The sequence below is a fragment of the Musa acuminata genome, chromosome BXJ1-5 (genome assembly GCF_036884655.1).
Source record: "Musa acuminata AAA Group cultivar baxijiao chromosome BXJ1-5, Cavendish_Baxijiao_AAA, whole genome shotgun sequence".
NCBI classification, from domain to species: domain Eukaryota; kingdom Viridiplantae; phylum Streptophyta; class Magnoliopsida; order Zingiberales; family Musaceae; genus Musa; species Musa acuminata.
Window position 1 is genome coordinate 39,947,501 of NC_088331.1, and position 16,893 is coordinate 39,964,393.

The 16,893-nt window shown below is 42.1% G+C and overlaps 2 protein-coding genes and 1 long non-coding RNA gene across 16 annotated transcripts in view; all 3 read right to left on the reverse strand.

Annotated features, from left to right (window-relative positions):
* LOC108952801 (uncharacterized) overlaps window positions 1–2,735 on the reverse strand; it is a 3,765-nt gene extending 1,030 nt beyond the window's left edge. Inside the window, exons 1-4 of one of the 11 annotated variants that reach the window (XR_010513564.1) lie at window positions 2,382–2,716; window positions 2,145–2,288; window positions 1,044–1,174; window positions 453–748 (exon numbers count right to left, since the gene is read on the reverse strand). This is a non-coding gene — a long non-coding RNA (uncharacterized LOC108952801). Of the gene's footprint in view, window positions 1–452; window positions 2,289–2,381 lie in introns of all 11 variants that reach the window. The other 10 variants (XR_010513567.1, XR_010513563.1, XR_010513565.1 and 7 more) reach the window with 10 other exon arrangements.
* A 328-nt stretch (window positions 2,736–3,063) lies between these two features.
* Window positions 3,064–8,057, reverse strand: LOC135674262 (phytosulfokine receptor 1-like). 4 transcript variants are annotated; one of them, XM_065183947.1, is made up of 3 exons: window positions 7,947–8,057; window positions 3,597–7,112; window positions 3,064–3,335 (listed from the first exon to the last, which is right to left on the reverse strand). In XM_065183947.1, the coding sequence occupies exon 2, from the start codon at window positions 6,837–6,839 to the stop codon at window positions 3,708–3,710; it is 3,132 nt and encodes a 1,043-aa protein (XP_065040019.1). In that variant the 5' UTR covers window positions 6,840–7,112; window positions 7,947–8,057; the 3' UTR covers window positions 3,064–3,335; window positions 3,597–3,707. The 4 variants fall into 4 exon arrangements, with proteins under 4 accessions (XP_065040019.1, XP_065040018.1, XP_065040017.1 ...); XM_065183946.1 differs by lacking the exon at window positions 7,947–8,057 and adding an exon at window positions 7,817–7,940; XM_065183945.1 differs by lacking the exon at window positions 7,947–8,057 and adding an exon at window positions 7,326–7,934.
* A 2,545-nt stretch (window positions 8,058–10,602) lies between these two features.
* Window positions 10,603–13,891, reverse strand: LOC135674264 (cytokinin dehydrogenase 3-like). The gene is made up of 5 exons (XM_065183949.1): window positions 12,824–13,891; window positions 12,599–12,726; window positions 12,260–12,520; window positions 11,914–12,176; window positions 10,603–11,130 (listed from the first exon to the last, which is right to left on the reverse strand). Exons 1-5 carry the CDS (start codon window positions 13,395–13,397, stop codon window positions 10,794–10,796), a joined length of 1,563 nt encoding a protein of 520 aa, XP_065040021.1. The 5' UTR covers window positions 13,398–13,891; the 3' UTR covers window positions 10,603–10,793.
* Window positions 13,892–16,893: the final 3,002 nt, after the last annotated feature.

Sequence of the window (16,893 nt, forward strand, 5' to 3'; positions counted from 1 at the left end):
ATGTAGGTCAACAGACGGATCTTCAGTTTCAGACATTTTCTGGAGTATTTCATGTTTCAGAGCATCTGAAACATTCATCCTGTGCCAAAGATTAATATTTCATCACAGGTATCATACTGCTCCCTAGCTGGACCAATATAGTAACATTTACCAATTATGCCAACCATTTCTTAAAAAAGGGACAACCTCCAGTAAACGAGTGTCTTCTACCCTCTTCATCCTTTTTCATCCTCTTCTTTCCAGTTCTACATTTCTCTCCACTTCTCAGTGATGGCCACTGCTTGACAGCTTTGGAAGGAAGATTGAACAGAAGCAAACCCTAGATTCTAACTTAAGTTGAACTAATCAACTGAGTCAGTTTGAAAATCACAAGCTGGACTAATCAACTGTTTAACTAGTATGATTTAAATAAAACATTGAAGACTGGTTTGACCTGAATCACTGAATATTACCTGGTAGTTGACTGTCGATGTACCAGTCCAGCATAGACCCCCTGGTACAGGCAATATACCATTAAAATCACAAGCTGGACCGGTACAATACTTGAACAGTATCATTAAAGGCATTGAAGGCTGGTTTGCCCTGAATCACTGTATACCGCTAGACTGACCATGTAACACTCCAGCAGATACCACCTGGTACAAGTAGTATACCATGAGATTTTAAATCTTGTCGTTCACACATGTTATGAGATAACCCACTCATCTAAGTTAGAGCATACCTGCAACCAGTCATAATGGCCATATAGCTCAAGCAGAGACACCACAAGAATTGTATAAATCTTAGAACACCCGTCATCAGATGAAGTAGATATAACAAAATGATTCTTACGTATCAAAACAGAAGCAAGGATGATAAATAAAGGTATAAATGAGCATGATATTTTAGGTTTGAGTTATCTTGCTAATCAAATATGAACTCTATGATTGATTTGCAACAAGGACATGAGTAACAACAGGAGACTGAAAATTACAAAAATTTGAAGAAAACACATTAAGACTGGATGGATCACATATCAGGGAAGAGTATGATAAAAAACTTACCTCCCTCAATAAAGGAGAAACCCAAGGGCTGGAAAGAATGAAACACCTAATAATCCATATTTTCCTGCTTTATTCATCAACTCGTAGAAGTTGCATCTAGTATAAAACCAACAACTGTAATCAAACACTACCTGAAAAATACAGCTTCGACAAGATAAGCACAGGATGGATTCTAACAGAACTCCAACAAAACTAAACTTAAATTCCAAAAAAAAGGAATATTATACTTTTCCATCCATATTTCAACGAATTAAGTTAAAAAGTCTCACAAAATCTCAAGCTCAAAATTCATGACTTCAGAGGATGGAAAAATATGTTTCCAAGAGACTAAATAATTTAGTAGTTTTTGTTGCACAAGCCTAAAAGATGAGTTGGCTACAGAAAAGAGAAAGGATCTACAACTACTTTATTCTGTTGTATATATATTTTCAATTTCTGAAGTTCCAATGATATACAAAGTCTACAACTCATACAAGAAGTATCGGAAATACAGAGCAATATTTAAGCAACAAATTTAAGGCAAGTAAACCATAAATCTACTCTACAAGAAGGAAAAAGGAGGCATACATATTGTTTACTTCATCCAGGCTTTATGATTTAATCAAAGTTACTGGTAGAGAGTAAACTACCTTATTAATTTAAAAGAAAGTTGGCTTGAATCCATCAGTTGATACTGAATGTGCTCGAGGCACAAGAATGACCAAGAAACAGGGAAATTAAGAAAGACCACTTCTTTACTAATCATTTTCAAACCTGACAATGAACCTCAACCCAGAGAAGTACTGAAAAAGCATAAGTTGTGAAGAATGCAAGGTTGGTAAATCAACAAGAATATGTTGAAGGACTTCAAAAATAGAAACGTTACAACCATTGCCTTGAACTGGACGCTCAGAGACAGCAGAAGAATGAAGTTAAAAGGGACCTCAATTCCAATTTGTTGGGCCTTACTTAGAAATGCGAAGATGATCGACCTCGTTGCAATCAAACAACAAAGCAACAACACTATCACAAGCAAAACAATATAACGCATGCACATTCAGGTGTAAACAACCAGTTGCACGGAAAACAAATGAAGAGGCACTAAAGCACACCACCATTTACCAAGGAATTCAAGAAATGGAACACCTTTTGCGTCGTCCAACAATATACTGGAACCCTACATTCGATCCAAATCAGTTGAATCTGCAAGATTTAATCTTTCGTTCTTCTTTCGACAACTTCAATCATTTTTTCCTTGTCGAAATCCTAAAATTTGAGTTTTCCCACCAAAAAAGATTAAATGAGTATTTGAACTGTCAAAAGCAATCCCTTATTATCTCAAAAGCAAACAAGATAAACCTTTTCAAAGATTACCAACGGGGCACCGATTGGTCGAATTAGCGAACCAGCGAGAGAGAGAGAGAGAGAGAGAGAGAGAGAGAGAGAGAGAGAGAGAGAGGATGATTCGAAGATTATGAGAGCGGGAAGATCCAGTCCTGCCACAGAGCGGAGTCGTTAACCTTGTCCAATCAATTCTAGGGCTGTTGAGAAATAGGAACCGCCACCTTCGGCACGGCTGCGGCGATCGGACTCGTTCCTCAAGGTTCCTAAGGGTTTCAGATCTCCACGAATCAATGGTTGGAAAGCAATCGATCAGCGGCGCCGAGAAAACCAGAAAAAGATAGACCAAATAAACCGCCGGTCGATTAACACGAGACAGAAGGGTAAAGGTCGGCGGCGGCCGAAACCCGGTGGATTCGGAGGATTACTCATTTTCCTACTCGCTTCACCTACCCGAAGCGTGATTGACTAGAAAACGTGGTACCCGCAAAGATCACAGACCGTTGGTCGAACACATCAGCACAAAGCGTGGGCATGTAATACGCAATGAAGAAACCTTTCTTACCTATTAGTCCTTATAAACATTAGTATAACATGATAGTATAGTATAGTATAGTATAGTATAGTATATATATATATATTAATTATTGCTCGATCATGCACTTAGTATAACATAATAGTATAGTATGGTTCCTTAATATTGAAGGAAAAGGAATGCAACTTCAGCTAATATTCTTGTTCATCATAAGCTACATGATATTCTTAATTACAAAAAATCTAAGAACATTCCAAACATGAGATACAAAGAAGAACATCTTTGTCACTATAATCTCCTACTTAATGGAAATCTTCCTACCAATTACCATAGATCAGTGCTTAATGATAACAGTGTAGACTTTGTCGTCTTCCTGAGAGTAACTTGGATCATTTCCTTGCGACATACCTGTACTAGTAATGAAGGAACTCCTGCCCCTGCAAAAGTATCATCATCAAAGGTCATATTAGGTTTCCCATTCAATAAGGGTTCCTTAATGAAACCACCTAGGTAACTATTCCCTAACCAAAATCACTGAGATAGATAAAATGCCTTGTAAGTTTATATTGAGCTTTTAAGATTTCTGATCTCCCAGTAAAGATCTTTCTCATGGTCTTAAAGGCAGGCCATGAATCCAAAATCTGTATCTGCCCCCTCATTATTTCATCAAATGTTTAACTAAAGACATATGTGCATACCTAAGGTTATCAAGCCATCCAACCCCAGAACATAATGCACCAGCATTCTCAAGCGATCAGCAAGCACAAAAAGAGAGCTCCATTCTGCATGATGGAAGAAGATAACCTTACTCAAACACCAATGTTATCAAGCCATTGAACAAGCATCTTTGTCGAAGGCCTCAGCTTGGGGGAGTCACTCAAGCAAAGACAAGCGATCTCAAGCATCTGCATCAGCTGGCGCTCGACCGCCTTCTCGTGGATACACGGATCGAACACCTCTGCTTCCCTCGTCTCCTTCTTCATCTGGACAACCCACGACACCAACTCCCTCCCACCTTTCGGCTTGCACATATCCAGTGGCCTCTTCCCGGTGAGCAACTCCAGAAGAACGACGCCGAAGCTATATATGTCACCCTTGAAGGTGGCAACCGAGGACTGGCCATACTCAGGTGGGATGTAGCCCAAAGTGCCGACCAAATCCGTGGTGACATGCGTGTCATACGGCAGAATGAGCCGAGCAAGGCCGAAATCGGCCAGGTGAGCTTCGAACATTTCGTCGAGCAGGATGTTGCTCGACTTGATGTCGCGGTGCAGTATGTGGGGATCGCACGACTGGTGCAAGTACACCAATCCCCTTGCTGCTCCTTGTGCTATCCGAAGCCTTTTGCGCCAATCCAGCATAGATCCTCCTTCGACCTTCTCGTGAAGCCAGTAGTCCAAGCTTCCATTCTCCATATATGAGTAGATCAGAAGTCTGTCACTCCCAATCTTGCAGTAACCTTGAAGCAGAACCAGGTTGCTGTGTTGAGCTCTGGAAAGAGCTTCTACCTCGGCCTGGAACTCCCTCTCCATCTGGCCGTAGTCGCCGGAGAGCCGCTTGATTGCCACGTTCCTCCCCCCTGGCAGAGTTGCTTTGTACACCAGTCCGAAGCCTCCACACCCAATGATGTTGGCCTGGTCGAAGTTGTTGCTTGATCTCAAGATGTCACTGATGCTTAGCTCCTTGTTGTCCTTGTTCTGAAACAGGAGCACTAAACTCGGCCCCCCTGCCTCTAAGCTTCCATTGCAATCCGCTATTGGCTTTACTGTGTCCTCCTTCCTGCGGTACCAAGTCCTTGAGACAAACAAGTAGATGAGAACCAGAAGAAAAGCTGTTCCGAATCCAGCTCCAGCGATTGTTCCAATGATCAAACCCCTATCCTGCCTTTGACCGCCGACTGTTTGATCCGGAGCTTCAGGTAGATCATGAGAACAAGAGTTCGAGTGATAGCCACAGAGACCTGGGTTCCCCTCGAAATCGGAGCTCGAGAAGGTCGAGAATTGGCCGCCGGTTGGGATGGAGCCACTCAAATTATTGTAGGCGACGCAGAAACTGGAAAGAAAATTCAACCTGGTTAGCGACAGAGGGATTCGTCCCGTGAGGTCATTGTGCGACAAATCTAAGCTCTCTAAGCTTGACATGCCCGATAACTCATCAGGTATGGTCCCTGACAGCTTGTTCTTGCTTAGGTCCAGTGCATGGAGCCTCTTCAGGTTGCCAAGCCCCGGCGGGATTGGTCCGTCAAGCATGTTACTGCACAGAATCAAGGATGGTGGAAAGCTGCTGAGTTGGTTATACTGCAATCCCTTCCTACTGTTGTTCCTTTTGATGAAGAAGGGAAAATACTCTGTTGGAGGTCCTTGCTGTGAAGTATTGGAGGAGATGAGGCCCTTGGCATAAGCCAAACTTTCTGGGATCTCGCCGCTGAGTGAATTGTTAGACAAATCCAAGTAGAAAAGGTGATGAAGATTCCCCATCCATGAAGGGATCGTCCCTTCCAAATGATTCCAAGACAAATCCAAGACCATCAATTTGGTGCAGTTGGCCAGCCACGGCGGCACTGATCCAGAAAGGCCGCAGTTTGCGATAACAAGAAGCTGTATCTGTCGAAATCCTTGAATCCCGTCCACTGGCATCGTCTCCCTGCCATGGAAGCTCATGGTGAGGACCAAACCGGTGAGTCTCGGGAGACCCTGCAGGGTCTCCATGGCCGAGGAGATGTTCGACAAGCTGTTGTTGGAGAGAGAGAGGTACGATAGCCAAACAAAATTCTTGAAGCTAATCGGGACTTCGCCGCTCAGGTTGTTCCTTGCAAGATTCAGAGTTCGCAGCGCCGCACACTGATGCATGCTATAAGGAATAGGGCCGGTGAAGGAGTTCGTTCCGAGATCAAGATAGCTCAAGCGAGTCATAATCGTGCAGTTGAGAGTGATCTCGCCAGCGAGCGAATTGTTCCTCAGATTGAGCACTCGGAGAGATGACAAGTTCGACAAGGAAGAAGGTAGATGACCTCCAAAGCCATTGGAATGGGAAGACAAATATTGAAGCTTGTTTAATCTGTCAAAGACATCCGGAAGATAACCTGAGAACGAATTCAGTGAGAGATCCAACTGCTCAAGGTTAGAGAGATTTCCCAAGCTTGAGCTCAATCTGCCTGATAGTTGATTCTCTTGAAGATTTAGTGTCCTCAAAGATGACAGCTTGAACAGCGCCTCTGGCAGATTCCCGGAGATCTCATTCAGATCAATGTAGAGTTCCTCGAGAGAATTGCAGTTCGCAACGTCCTCCGGGAGTTGGCCGTAGAAGTTGTTCGTCGAGAGCCGAAGGATTCTAATTCCAGGAGAAGAACTGCATATTGACATGTCAAGGCTGCCGGAGAACGCATTGAAGCTGACATCGAGCGTCATCAATTTTGTTGATCCGGTGAAGGCCGGAAGACTGCCATTGAAGATATTATAGGAGAGATCGAAAACCAGAATCGAAGGAAGGTATAGATCAACCGGAATCGAGCCGGAGAACTCGTTCAAGCTGAGATCGAGCAGCTCCAACCGGCGAAGATGAAATAGCGCAGATGGAACAGTGCCTTTAAGGAGATTGGAAGAAAGATTAAGGTGTACAAGATGATCCAATTCGGTCAGGGAATCCGAGAGGGAACCCTTCAAGCTCATATTTTGGATCTCCAACCCAATCACTCGTCGTCCAGAATCCACCGAATCCTCGCAAGAAACGCCAGGCCAGCCGCAGCAATCGGACGAGGAGGCATTAAAGCTCCAACTTTTGACCCCAGAATCCAACCCTCGCGAGAAATCCAGCAAGGCTTTGAGATCACCAGAGTAGCAGCCCTGGGACTTGGTGTGCAGACCTTGAAGGAAGAGGAAGAAGAACAAGGAGCTCCATCTTTGCTCCCAAAAAGACACCAAAGAAACTCCTTTCTTCACCATCGTAGCTGATCACCAAAACAAGCCTCCAAAACTGGAACTCCAAGTTCCCCTGTTACCGGGTTCAGCTGATTCCTTGAGGCAGAGAAGGATGGAGAGTGGTAAAGGTGTCGCCTTTACAAATCCTAAACGCACCAAGTGGGTGACCAAAGTGCTCCACCATCAAAACTGAAGTGTAGAGCTGGGGAAGAAAGGAGGATGAAAGGTTGGAGTTCCCTCTTTAAATTGTCTTCCTGTAGCCGCCGCAAATGTAGTAGGAGAACAGAAGAGAGCTCTCTGAAACAGAAAAAAAGATATAGTGCTTTATGTTAGATTAATCCACTCGACTTCGAAGCATGATTTCAATTTGAGAACAGAAAAAAGAGACACTTTTTCGTGGCGAAGACCAAACAATTAATGGAGTTGGTTTGGAGCTGAAAAGTTGCGGTCATTCATGGCGGACGACGGCGAGGACTTCAGAGGACTCGGAAACAGGGAGTAGGCGGTAACCAGTAAGGCGACGGCCACCGGCAGGTGCCCGGGAGAGGCGGGAGTCCAACCAAAGCGGGTGTCACGTGCGTCACCGCGCTGCTTTCATCGGTTTGGAGAGCTCGGTAGGCGATTACGTAGCCACGGGTTGACGTGTTGAGCCCTTCTTCGGTGAGGATCAAACAGAAGAGGAAACGAAAGGAAGGGTTGTAGTAGAATTGCTTGTGTATTGGGGGAAGAAGAAGGATCGATGTATGTGTTGCAGGATCGATCATATCAGGTGATGGAATGGATCTGCCTTTTTGACTTTTTGGAGCAGCAGTGTCAACGAGATCGTGTCAGGGGATGCATCAGCCTACAAGCCTGCTTCTGCAATTGCTGCGGACTTTGCTTCTCATATTAGGTTTGCAGAAAAGACAGTCGATTACTCTCAAATATATGATCAGATGAGTTGAGATACTATGACTGCTCACAATTCTACATAAAGAAGAAACAAAAGCAGATGCCCAAACCTTCCATTGTATCTTCTTGATGAAGAAGAAGAAGAAGAAGAAGAAGAAGAAGGAGGAGGAGAAATCAGCATTTAGGAAAGGAGAAAATGACATGCATGGATTAGTCCATTGCTTGGGGAATCTACAGTACCAAACTTGCACTCCAACCAGATCAGCTGCTCCTTTCTGTGTAGCTTTAATAGGTTCGTGACTCCTAGTCAAAGTTCAAAAAGCTGGATTGTGAGACTTGATCTCTGCATCTCCACAAAACTTAGCCTGCAAATTGACACAGCCATCACGTTTCTGGAACTGGGACCAGCCACTGAGAAAGAAAAAGAAGCGTAAAAGGTGGAACCTCTTTCTATTCAGATGAAAAGAATCACAAAGAAAAGATCAAGTGCTCGTAGAAGACACCACAACATTTCCGGGTTGCAGCTCTCCAAAGAAATTGTTTTCACAAGGCATTGATCTCAACTCATGCTTCCATCATGTGCAGAAAATTGATAGGCTTTCCCATGCATGTCAGGTGTGATCTTTGACCTACTCATCAATCAGCACCAAAATGGAAGAAAAGTGACATGCACCACCAAGAAAGTAGGCTTCTCATTCATTGTCCATTAGCACCAGCGGAGGCAGCTTGATCTTTGCCACATGGAGATCCACTTGGACATCAATCACATAAAATAAGAGCTTTAATCATCACCACCATGACGGTGATACCACTACCAGGAACCCAGTATGGCTCCATGAAAGCCAATGCCTACTTACCAAAGCTTAGATAAGTGAGCAATGATTAGTAGGCCAGTAGAGAGTGATGCTGCTCTCTCCTTTTCATCTATCCACTCTGGTTAAAGTGGATGTGGAGGGGCAGGAAGTTGTTTCAGATGCCAAAGAGGACATGCTAAAAATATTCCAATTGGAGGAGCACTTCAGTGGTTTTGATGATCCACTAGAAATGGGCAGGCATGAGAGATGTAAGAATCTTATCCAAATGGAACTCCTTTTCCCTTGGTGGATGTAGTCACTTCTTGGAGAGATGGAGATGGCAAACGAGGCAGTGCAAGTGTTACAAGCAGTGAAAGTGTGGAATGTTAGTCACCGATACATGTCTGCCATCTTCTCAAAAATAAGAGGAGAAACAAAAGCAGGCACACATCCCTACCTTGTCATATGGTTCTGCCACAAGTCCACCATATGTGGGCAGCATGATGTCCACTGAGATGACTTGCAGGCATTGGCATTCTTCAAGGCAGAACTTGCAATAAGAAGGATTCAGCATTCTTATCTTAGAGAACCTTGTAGAAGAATACATCTGCTACAGCTGCTTCTCCTGGAAATCTGGGAATTTGGTTTCTACTTCAAAACCAACTCCTGCAAAACCCTGTTTCCTTGAGACTCTTCAATAGCTCAAGTATTGTTTTGCATCACTTCAAGCTTCTAATCTCACTCACATTGGATTGTCAGGAGATTCCTATTTGAAGGGACTTAAGAAAAATATTACTATTTTTATTAATTGGACTCAGCTTGAACTTTTTCGTATAAAATAAATACTGATGGATCAGAGAAAAAAAAATTAGTTTATTCTTACAGATGATAATGGGGACAATGTCTTTGTAAGTTGATAATAGATCAGATCTAGTCTATACTATGAAGCTGATAAATTGGGGAGAGAGTTCTATCAATAAAAAGGCCTGTGGAGATTGATGCTGAGATTTTTCTGCCTGTTTTCAAAACTGTCTAATAATTCTAAGCCTCTTTTTTTTGTTTGAACATAGCAATCCATGGAAGTTGCTAGTTTGTGATGAAAGCATATCAATAAATTTGTGGAATAGCTGTTTTTTGATAAGGTTTTATCTTCATCATCTACATTTTCCACTTGTTTTAGTACCCACATTATGTTTCAGCCATGAGGAAGCCAATGCATATAAATTGACTAATTTTTTTTTGTTTTATACAACTTTCCTTTCAAAGTTCTTAAATAGAATATTCTCGGTCCTTCAAATGTTAATATAATATACACATATATTATAAAAATTTCATATATATATATATATATATATATATATATATATATATATAACATTAACATCCATTTAGTAAACTCAAATTAATTACTATTAATTATATTATTATTAAATCTTTAAAAAAATAAGAATTATAATATATAAATATTATTATTATTATTTTTAATTGTTTAAGTCTTCAAGTATAATTGCTTTTGGTCAACTAAATAATGAGGTTTAAAAAGTGAACAGGTATAATTGAAATCATGTGATTCTCACCCTTTGATGATCGAGGGATATGCACAAGTATTTTAATAAATTTGATAATTTGATCGAATCATTAGTTCATTTGTAAAAATATCATTGACTTAATTTTTAGAGGGATCTAAGTCGGGATACTCCTTTCATCCCAACTTAGGCCAGTATACAGGAATCCGGAGGTGACGAAGGACGTGCACACCGAAGAGGAGCTGAACCCAACCCGACAAAAGTCTCATCCCCGGAATGATCTTAGACATTGACAATCGGACCAAGCCATATAGGCTCCTCCAACGACATAGAGGTTCACTACCAGCACCAAGTATCTAAATTGTCACTAATAGCACAAGTCCAAGTGTTTCTTACGATTGTTGACTTACTTTTGGATTCTGGTCTCGAAGCTAGATTTTGTGCTCACATTCCCGGTCCGACGGTCCTAAATTGTCATCGCAAACTTGACTCTCTCTCTCTCACTCACTGCATGATCTGCATCATCTCATATCTACTCTGAAAGCCATGCCCAATGACACATGAAAAGGCCTTAGATCGAGGTAATGCTGGCTCTCCTTTTCGTTTGTATCCATCACCGGATGCAGAACCTTAACAGTTCTATGGTCTGCTCATTGCACCGTACAGCGTTCCAAAAAATCCTCGAAAACAGAGAAAGAAAGCACGTAGAAAATAGAAGAATCATAGAACACATTACATCCATCTTCTCCCTCCAATCTATCTGTTATTTAAGGACGAGGCGCTTTTGTTCCAGGAAGGATGATGCCCTGGCCGAGGATGTGACGGGGATCAAACTGAGCCTTCCGCGCCATGAGCTGGTCCCATCGCCGGCCGAAGTGATGCTGCCAATGGCTCTGCGAGAGATGGTGCGGCAGGTACTGCTTCGCCCCGATACGGGGACTCGAGGCAGCCTGCGCCACCCGACGGTGGCAGAGGAGGATGTCATTGAGACACTGGGCGGAGCAGGTGGCCAGGTTGGCTGACCGGAGCACTCCCACTGTGTACACCACCTCCTCCCCTGCCTCCCCGGCGTCCGGCAGCACAGCCGAGCTGTTTGTGTCCCACCTGCAAAACGAATCATCCTCATCAGGTCAAATCTACACCTGCTTGTATGACAAAATGCCTCAATGAGATCTTACATAGTTTCTTTTTCTTTAGGATTGAGCTTTCCTTCTCTTACTTCATACAGATTCTTAGACACTACAAAGGACAACATGTCCTCAAAGCATTGACAAAAGGAAACAATCATACAATTAAAGTACTTTTAGCACACGAGTCAGAATCTTATCAAAAGAAAGAATTAGATGCTGAGGCTTTGATTATAGTAAGTAAAACAGTCATTTACAGTACATATTGGGGGACATTTCAGAAAGGTTTTGCAAGGTCAAGCCTTTGATAGAGGGAACTCAAAGTAGGTAGTGAGTAAACAAGCCATGTATCACATTCGTTGTATCGGGTTTGGAGGTGTGTATCTGGATCCTTCTTTCACATATCAAGGGTTTGAATCCTTGCCATGAGATTTAGCATATTTGTTATTGTGTCTGATGCATTTCAGTAACACCGAAAAAGACCCTACAGTATTGTTCTTCTGGACCTCAGAAATACCATATGCAAACTGTGCTACCACAACCTTAAAATCTCCCTCCATGGTCCCTATAGGAAAGAAGAAGGAGAGAGAAAAGAAAAGTCTCAACAATTAGATAACACAAGGGGGGAGATTGGTGCCACAAAAGGTGAATAAGAGGTATCTGTCTAAAGAGAGGCACTAATTTCGTTATCTAACTATATATGATCCATTTGAGGTGAACACATTTTATTTTGAGGTTTTATGAAGAATTCTTTTCTTACTTGTCCCTTAGAATTGGGTACATGAGAACAAGGCCTTCAAAGTCACTTGGTGAGATGTTGTTCAGCAGCAAGTCTTTGAAGTCTTTGATGCCAGACTTGGGCACAAACATGTTGAGCCATGGGTGAGGCACCTCCCACAGCCCTCTGCTCCTTAGGTGGACTTCCTCGCCCCTAACCCTGTTGAGGAAATCAAAGTAGGACACCTCCACACTGTAGAAATGGGAAGGTATGTAGCTCATCTTCCTGGAAATCTCAGTCACAACCTGAAAGGAAGGATAAACATCAGACCTTCACCATCTTAAGAGCTTGAACCGTGAAAGTAGCAGTTTGTTTGGGAGCTACTGACTTGCTCTACATTTGTGCTCTTGGCTTGGTAGTCATGGATGGCGAACTCAATGCAGAAGTAGACATTGTGGCTGCTCTTGCTGTAGAACTCACGGTTGAACTCTAGATGAGATGGGAAGGCAAGGGATGAACTTTTTAAGGACTGTTCATTTAGAAGCATGAATCCCTCAACATAGTCAACCACATTTGGCATTGCAACCAAGAGTTCTTGGTCCTCAATGAAGGTGTTAAAGTCATCATAAAATGCTCTGACCCATTTCACCTATCCAAGCCAAAACATCCACAAAAGAATTAGAATCTAGTATGATCGGTAAACACAGGTGAAAGTCTTTGGAATTACCTTCTGTGGAGCATCCTGAAGCAGGATCCTTGCTCTTGTTATTATGCCAAACTGGCCCAATCCACCCAGCACAGCATAGAAAAGCTCTGAGTTTTCAGTGGGTGAGCATGATACTTGATCTCCTTTACCTTAAACATAATAGAAGAAACAAAATCTATGATCTCTCATCACATATAAGAAAGGATTAACAGGAGAAAAGGTGACCATTTTCTTGTTTCAAGTTACCTGTCACCACATCTAGTTGTAAGACATTGCTGATCTGAGGTCCATACTTGAATGTCTGGCCACTGATGCCACCATTGGAGAGAGTCCCACCAATGCTGAGATAGAGGTAATCAGTCCAAGACCTTGGAGCTAGCCCAAACTTTAAGCCTTCTTCTAACAGTTCTATCCAAAGAGCTCCACCGCTAACATCAGCATAGGAAGGACTAAATTCTGTTCCTTTGTGGATGCTTATGTTGGAGGGCAGGGAATCCATCTCTATCACAACTCCATCGAGGGCTTGAGCTTGGCCATGGATGGAGTGGCCAGCTCCTCTGGCTGCAACTGTGACTTTACTGAAGGATGAAGCAGAAAGAAAGCTGAGGAGGAGTGAGATCTCTTTGGGGGATTGGGGTCTGAGGACTGCAGCAGGAGAGTTGAACTTGATCCTTCCGAAGTCCAGAGATGATGTGTTTGTGCTCTGGAGGAAGCTCAAGGGACGAAAGTCCATGGGGCTCTGGATGAACTTACATGGAGAACAGAGAGCCAGAAGCAGTAAAAGGATATCAACTATTGTACAGAACAGTGCAAACTCCATTGCAGGGTAGAACCAATTAACTTAACTGTTGATATACCTCTAAAGTCTCGTGTTAGATTGGAAGTAGAAAGAAAGGATGAGACTATGTGAACAGTAACACGAGATAAGAACAAAGAAATGATGGTCACTGTTGTTGACAGATGAAAGAAGTAACCATGCATGCACAGATAGATAGATAGAGAGAGAGAGACTTAGGAGGGAAGATGGTTTGAGAAGGAACCTAGAGGCACCTAGGTGGGCTGTGAAGAGTTTCATGAACAAGAACAGATAGAAAGTATCATCGGATGGCCAAAAGGAGAAGCAGCTGTCGCATTACCAGGAAGAACCCATAATGTGTGATCTTTTCACCTGTATCTAATTCCTCCTCTTCAATATACTCTCTCCTGCTAGTGCTGCTGGTACACTGACGAGAGAGCAGATGGAACACACCTCGTCTCTGCTAGAGAGCTGGAAAAGAGACAGGACCAGAAACCAGCCTACCAATGAAAAGGGCAGAGGGACACATATCACTCACCGCTCTTTCCATGAGGGCATTTCATTTATAGACAGGTGTGGGACAAGATAAGTACAAGTCCTGGCCACAAATCTAATGGGACCCTGAGGTACTGTCATCTTGGGATCCTCTTTGTAGCTTTCTCCTAATGATGTGAAGAGATCTTACTGCTGCGATACCATGATATTTGATGACAAAGCTGCTGTGGTTCCTCCTGTAGCACTTGTTGACCAAGGTAGCTGGAAGGAGAGGCATTGGAAGACCAGGGAACCAAATCTTTTGCAGTGGACCGTGCTGCACCTTTCCCAGCGGAATGCCCATGGATTGCATGGTGCAATCTGTGAGCCTGGTGCAGTCGTCCCACCGCCAGCCACCTTTTTCTTGGCTTCCACTGCCTGATCTGCTACTTTCACCATTTCCAGGTTTGAAGTCTCTCAGCCATTCCTTTTCTTTTATGATTGCTCTCATGGATGTAGCTAAGATCATCCTTGGTGATGTGGCATCCTGCCATTGGAAAGATGCTGGTGGGAGCCATGGCTGAACTATGTGGGTCCGGTCCGGTCATGAGTGGCCAGTGGTTGTCCTGCATGCATGCATATCATGCATGGTCACTCTACCTCCAACCTTGGAGAACAGCATGCATGGGTGAAACTTGCAAGCAAATTCAAGTGTGTGTGTGTGTTATCCATAATAGGACAGAAAAATTACTCAACTTGCTCCACTTTAGGAAGCTTCCATTTTGCTAAGATTACATAGCAAAGTAATATATATTCTGAGATAAGATTAACTTTTCTCAAAGTTGTTCCTTTCTGTTACCATATTTTTCCTTATTTCATATGTATAATAAAAAAGATTATACATAGTTTTCTTGTCTTCTCAAAAGTAGATTCCAAACATTTGATCAAGTTGACAACAATAATTACAGGATGCAATCAACTTCATAATCTTGCCTTACCATAATAATGACAAATATAGGAGAATCTGTCACCTATGGGCTCATAATTTATCATATTTTTAGTTGAACAACAGGAGATTTCACTCAAACCATTGATTCTTGATATATTAATATTTTTAAACGAAAAAGCAGAGCAAATGCTTGTCATCATATTCTTTTTTTTTTTTAATTCATAGATTGTCTATGTGAAATTATGCATTAAAAAGAGAATTTCTCACAAGATTTCTTGTTGATTGATGGCTCCTCAGCACCTTCCTTAGGGTTTGCAGTGTAAATGGAATATAAATTGTACCTATGATATCACTTTGATGGAACTCATCACACATAATCCGCCAGGATTGCCCCATAAGAAAATGGATGTTGTGATCTTTTCTCCTTTTTCCTCTCTTGCAAAGAGCCAAGTTACTTTAGTGGATCCTCGCTGTCATGGGTGACTCCATCTATATAGAAAGAGAAAGCATGCACTTTTCACAGTCCTGCTTGCTTTTGGATCCATTCAAAAGCTGTAGGATCAAAGCCTTTGCAGGCCCCAAGGAGATTTGAGCTCTCAGAGCCAACCATAAAAAGTAATCATCCTACCAGCTTTCAACAGGCATTCCATGTCCATGATCTAATTAAGTATGCAATGCAATCACCAAGATCCTTTTTGTCTGATCATCTTCACTCTCTCTCTCTCTCTCTCTCTCTCTCTCTCTCAGTTATAAGCTCTCGGAGACTAAGAAGTTATAGGGCATCATGTTTAAGCATTAGCTAATGTTTTGAGCTGTAATTTATCTAGAAAATGTAAGGAACATCAGAACATTTTTGCATGTTTTATGATCCTATATATATGTTATTAATCTAAGCAGGAATCAAAATGTTTGGGGAACAATCTATCACATTAGTTCATATTTAGATATGAACTTATCACTAATTGTATATGTTCCTAAAGCTGCAGTCAATTACCTTAATCTGAGTGGAAATCACTCACACAGATTAAAGTGTTGGTCAAGAACCTAAGCTCCCATTGTATACAGAAAGAGAGAGAAAAAAGAACACATGTCATACATAAATAAATGGTGAAAGGCAGTGATGACCAGCTTCTGATATTGGACTTATACTATTGATAAGAAACAGAAGCAGCAGCTGTCATGTTTCTCCTTGAAAAGCATTCAAATCCTTGAAAGGTGAGTGCACAGAAGCCAAAGAAGATTAGGCCACCACAAGATTTATTTCAGCATTGAAACAGTCCATGTTTTTGTTTTATCTATCCTGGAATATTCCACTGTGAGAGAGGAGCTCTCGTTGCATGAGCTCCACCTGCAACAGTCCATCAGAAAGAGCAACCCTCCCCAACTCTCTCTCTTTCTCTGTGTGTGTATATAGATACATATATAGTGCAGCTGTCTTCTGTTTGACTGCTTTTATCATGTACATCCAATGTCAGGCTTGCTTGTCTCGATTGCGTCCTGTATCTTTTCCTTCATTTTTGGACTCTTCTTGTTTGCCAGATTGGCCAAGATTTTTCTCCTTGAGTTCAATGCATAAAAAAATTCGCATGGTTGAACCCACATTGTTTGGACATTATGTCATCTTATTGTTGTTGTACGAGTTATATATATAGGACATTGACCTCCATCTGAAGAAAATGGGTAGCATTGGATACTGGTGTGATACTGAGTTAAGATTAGAGCAACATATACATATTATGATTAGGCTTCGCATACAAATATCTCAGCATTCTTTGAGGAAGATCCTCTTTGGAAACAAGCATCCGACCTTGATATGATCCACTTAGACCTTTTCGTTAATCATGACAAGGTAATAATGCACTGCAGATAGTTACAAATGGGACATACTATCAAGAAAAGGATATATTTACTTTTATTTCCACCTACTTGTGATCTTGTGAAATGTACGTATCAAATGTGTCTGCTTTTGTTCACCAAACTACAAGTGTACAAGCCATCCACTGTGTACTAAACAAAGAAAGAAGAAGAAAATGATATTGCCAGACAAAATTTGCTCTGGTGAGAGGTCATCAGCATCTGGAACACTCCCATAAACAT

Excerpts from the sequence above, each read along its gene's own strand:
- LOC135674262 (XM_065183947.1), bottom strand. The coding sequence starts at position 6,839 with ATGGTGAAGAAAGGAGTTTCTTTGGTGTCTTTTTGGGAGCAAAGATGG.
- LOC135674264 (XM_065183949.1), bottom strand. The coding sequence starts at position 13,397 with ATGGAGTTTGCACTGTTCTGTACAATAGTTGATATCCTTTTACTGCTT. Across the intron at positions 12,521-12,598 it reads TTCAGGATGCTCCACAGAAG|GTGAAATGGGTCAGAGCATT; the intron begins GTAATTCCAAAG and ends TGGCTTGGATAG. Across the intron at positions 11,131-11,913 it reads TACCCAATTCTAAGGGACAA|GTGGGACACAAACAGCTCGG; the intron begins GTAAGAAAAGAA and ends TTCGTTTTGCAG.